This window comes from Nicotiana tabacum, chromosome 13 (assembly GCF_000715075.1).
Source record: "Nicotiana tabacum cultivar K326 chromosome 13, ASM71507v2, whole genome shotgun sequence".
Classification (NCBI taxonomy): domain Eukaryota; kingdom Viridiplantae; phylum Streptophyta; class Magnoliopsida; order Solanales; family Solanaceae; genus Nicotiana; species Nicotiana tabacum.
This window is the reverse complement of record NC_134092.1, coordinates 82679022-82683821: the sequence shown is the minus strand read 5'-3', so window position 1 is coordinate 82683821 and position 4800 is coordinate 82679022. Positions and strand designations below refer to the sequence as shown.

General features: G+C 43.1%; 1 protein-coding gene across 1 annotated transcript; it reads right to left on the bottom strand.

Annotated features, from left to right (window-relative positions):
• Window positions 1-266: 266 nt before the first annotated feature.
• On the bottom strand, window positions 267-4167 carry LOC142168196 (uncharacterized). Its single transcript, XM_075228853.1, has 5 exons — window positions 4114-4167; window positions 3692-3997; window positions 1354-1767; window positions 1070-1248; window positions 267-738 (listed from the first exon to the last, which is right to left on the bottom strand). Exons 1-5 carry the CDS (start codon window positions 4165-4167, stop codon window positions 267-269), a joined length of 1425 nt encoding a protein of 474 aa, XP_075084954.1.
• Window positions 4168-4800: the final 633 nt, after the last annotated feature.

The window sequence follows — 4800 nt, the reverse complement described above, 5'->3', positions numbered from 1 at the left end:
GCTCTATGGACTACGTAAGGACCTTGCCAGTTTGGTGCAAACTTCCCTTTAACTTCTTCTTGATGGGGAAAGATTTTCTTCAAAACCAACTTCCCCAGTGTGAATTGGCGAGGCTTCACTCTTTTGTTAAATGCTCTGGCCATCCTGTTCTGGTATAACTGGCCATGACATACTGCATCCATTTTTTTCTCATCAATGAGCATGAGCTATTCTTGCCTGTCCTGTATCCACTCTGCATCTTCCAATTTTTCTTCTTGAATGACTCTTTAGGAAGGTATTTCGACTTTTGCAGGTATCACTGATTCGGTGCCATATACCAATATGTACCACGTTGCCCCAATAGATGCTCTCATGATAGTCTGGTAACCTAATATAGCGAAAGGTAACTTCCTAAGCCATTGTCTGTGATTGTCCACTATATTTCGCAGAATCCTCTTGATATTCTTGTTAGCAGCCTCGACTGCCCCATTCATTTGTGGTCTGTAGGGTATGGAATTATGGTGGACAATTCTGAACTTCTCACAGATTTCTCTCATGAGGTCACTATTGAGGTTAGCGGCATTGTTAGTGATGATAGATTCTGGTATCCCAAATCTGCAAACGATGTTGTTCCAGACAAAATCTGCCACCACATGCTTTGTGACGACCTTGTAAGTAGATGCTTCAACCCATTTGGTCAAATAGTCGATGGCTACCAGAATGAAACGATGTCCATTTGATGCTGCAGGCTCTATGGTCCTATCACATCCATGCCCCAAGCGGCGAAAGGCCAGGGTGAACCCATTACATTTAATTTATTTGGTGGAACCCTGATAAAATTCTGTGAATCAGGCACTGGTGACACTTATGCACATAGCGGATACTGTCACTTTCCATAGTCATCCAAAAGTATCCAGCTCTCAAAATCTTCTTGGCTAGCGTGAACCCGTTTATGTGGGGTCCGCACGTCCCTGCATGCATTTCTTCTAATAGTCTGGTTACTTTGGCGGCGTCTACACACCTCAGTAAACCTAAGTCTGGTGTATTTCCGTACAAGACTTCCCTGTTGAGAAAAATATTATTTGCTAACCTCCCGAGGGCTAGCTTTTGACCATTACTAGCATTTTCTAAGTACTCATGGGTCACAAGGAACTTCTTGATGTCGTGATACCAAGGTTTACTATCTGGTTCTTCATTCACATGGACGCAATAAGCATGTTGATCCTTGATTTCTATCTTGATGGGATTGATGTAGTTCTTGTCTAGATGCTGAATCATAGATGAAAAGGTAACAAGGGCGTCTGCGAACTCGTTATGAATTCTGGGGACATGCCTGAACTCTATCTTCGTGAACCTTTTGCATAGTTATTTCACGCAGTGCAAGTACGACAGTATCTTGACATTCTTAGTTGACCATTCTCCTTGGACTTGGTGGATCAGCAAATTGGAATCTCCTATGACCAAAAGTTCTTTGATGTTCAAGTCGACTGCCATTCTGATTCCAAAGATGCATGCCTCATACTCTGCCATATTATTGGTACAAGAAAATCTTATCTTTGTCGATGCTGGATAGTGTTGTCCAGATTCCGAAATCAGAACTGCCCCAATCCCAACTCCTTTGAAGTTTCCTGCTCCATCGAAAAACATCCTCCATCTAGGGTATAATTCTGCAATATCTTCCCTGACAAATAGTACTTCTTCATCAAGGAAATATGTGGTAAGTGGTTCGTAATCCCCATCCACTGGATTTTCAGCGACGTGGCGGCTAAAACATGTCCTTTGATAGCCCTTTGAGTTATGTACAGAATGTCAAATTCACTGAGGAGATTTTTCCATTTAGCTAGCTTCCCAGTAGGCATTGGCTTCTGAAAAATATACTTGAGTGGGTCGAGCTGAGATATCAAATGCGTAGTGTATGCCAATATGTAATGCCTTAGCTTCTGAGCAATCAAAGTCAGAGCACAACAAGTGCGCTCTATCAAAGTATACTTGGCCTCGCATGGTGTGAATTTCTTGCTTAAGTAGTAGATGGCCTGCTCCTTTCTCCCAGTTTTGTCATACTGCCCCTAATACACAGCCGAAGGCATTATCCGAGACTGACAAATAGAGCAACAATGGTTTCCCTGGTTCAGGGGGAACCAACACTGGCAGGTTTGAAAGATACTCTTTGATTCTGTGGAAAGCTTTCTGGCACTCCTCCGTCCATTTCTTGGCAGCATCCTTCTTTAGCAGCTTAAAAATGGGTTCGCAGATTACCGTGGACTGGGCTATGAAACGACTGATATGATTCAATCTTCCCAAGAAACTCATGACATCTTTCTTGCTCTTTGGTGGCAGTAATTCCTAGATGGCCTTGATTTTTGATGGGCCAAGTTCTATCCCTTTCCTGCTTACGATAAAACCCAATAGTTTTCCAGCGAGGACTCCGAACGTGCACTTTGCTAGGTCAAACTTCAAATTGTACCTTCGTAGGCTTTCGAAAAAATTTCTCAAGTCATCCTAGTGCTCTGAACACTTTCGAGATTTTATGATGGCATCATCCATATACACTTAGATCTCCTTATGAATCATGTCATGAAAGAGGGTCATCATGGCCCTCATGTAGGTGGCGCTGGCGTTCTTGAGACTGAATGACATAACCCTATAACAGTAGACTCCCCAAGGTGTGGTGAAACAATCCACAAATGCCTGCAATTCATGCTTCGCACAACTGTCGATGAGAATGTGGATATTTGGCAAGGGGAAATCGTCTTTTGGACTAGCTTTGTTGAGATCTCGGTAATCCACACATATTCTGATCTTCCCATCCTTCTTGGGCATTAGGACGATGTTTGCCAACCAGCTTAGGTAGTTGGTGACCCTTACCACATTTGCTTCTATTTGTTTGGTCACCTCTTCTTTTATCCTCAGACTTAAATCAGGTTTGAACTTCCTGGGCTTCTGCTTGACCGGCAGTCTGGTAGGGCCAGTGGGGTGTCAATGCGAGACAATGTCAGTGCTTAATCCTGGCATGTCATCATAGGACCAGCGAACACATTGACGTATTGTCGGAGGAGCTCAATTATGTTTTCCTTTTGCTCGACTTCTAGGTGAATGTTGATTCTGGTTTCTTTCACGTCTTCTTCGCTTCCAAGATTGACTACTTTCATTTCTTCAAAGTTGGGCTTCTTTTGACTCTCCAGTTGTTCGATCGCATGTGGGAGATTGTCTGGCATCATACTCTCATCATATTACTCGTAATCCGAGTAGTTGTTCTCAGCGGTTTCGTTACATGTCATAATTACGGAACACAATTTTTTATCGGTTTGATTACTAAAAAGAAAGGCTAGGTATAAATAAAGCAATAAAATAGAGTTTCGATATTTAGGAAAATGATTCTTTTTATTTCATAAAAAGGGAACATCTTAAGCGTTAACAAGAGGCAAATGACAAAAAGGTACCGACACGGTACATGCCTCAATTGACCGTGCTATTTCAAAACAAAACTTTTACAGTTCCATACTACCAAGACTCCCGACGAACCAAAGATGGACTGGCTGTCATATTCTACAGCTATTCCCTTTGTTCGGCATCACTGATAGTTGATATCTTGATGTCAGTTCTTTCACAATATTCTTTAATTATATTCACGAACAAATTTCCCATCCCATCGATGATATCATCTTTGGGTGTTGAACTTTGTCCCGGACTTGCAACATGCTATGGCACATACTATGCCAGCCCTTCCTTTCTGCCCGTTGTGTTCAATTAGCTCTATGATTCCATCTGATTTGGCTCCCAACCATGTTCCCGGCCTGTATCCGTATTTAATCATCTCCTTAATGTCCATCTTGGATGGTGGTGAGTGGTTGTTTGGGGAATAAGAGGTGCTTCCATGAGATGGGTTCGTTTGGTAGTAGGGGACAACTGCTGAGACATCTTCTTTCTTTTTCTTCCCGCTACCAATTGATCTTGACTGGATGGATTTGCTGTCCGCTTGCAATGCTTCTATAGATTGCACCTTACTAGATTTTATGCCCTATTCTAAGAAATCTCCCATCTTAACCAGCTCGGGGAACTTTTGACCCATCATCGCCATCATCTTTTCAAAGTATATTCCTTCTTGGGCTCGGATGACGTACTTGGTTAGTTCACTGTCATCCAACGGCGGTTGTGCCCTGGCAGCCTCTGTCCACCACCGTCATGCATATTCTTAAAATGACTCAGATGGTTTTTTCTGCAGGTTCACCAACGCGAACCGATCAGGAGTGATCTCTGTATTGAATCAAAAATGGTTCATGAAGTCCTCCTCCATATCTTGCCAAGTTCTTCAATTTCGCGGGTCCTGTCAGGTATACCAGGTGAGTGCTTCTCCTGTCAGACTCCTTATATACAATTTTATCCTTAGTTTCTCATTCCTTCCTACTCCGACCAACTTGTCAACATAAGCCCTTAAATGTGTGTGAGGGTCCCCTGTCCCATCGAAGACATCGAACTTTGGAGGTTTGTACCCTACTGGCATATCCACATCTATGTGAATGCACAGGTCCTCATAGTCCAGGATTTCACTTCTTCGGGCAACTTGGAGACACTTTACTTGCCTTCTCAACATTTGCAACTACTCAGATACTAACTTTTCTTCCTTACACCTGGCCTCTCTCTCCATCATGGCGTGCTGATCGATCTCACATGGCACGCTGACCGTAATGGGTACTGTAAAGGTAGGTTTGATAACGGTATATATAGAGGGAACGTACCGCTCATGAGTAGCGGCATGTGCCAAAGATATGTGCTGGTTGGTGGTGTAAGTGACTCCGTCTCGAGGAGAGGTAGTTGCATTAG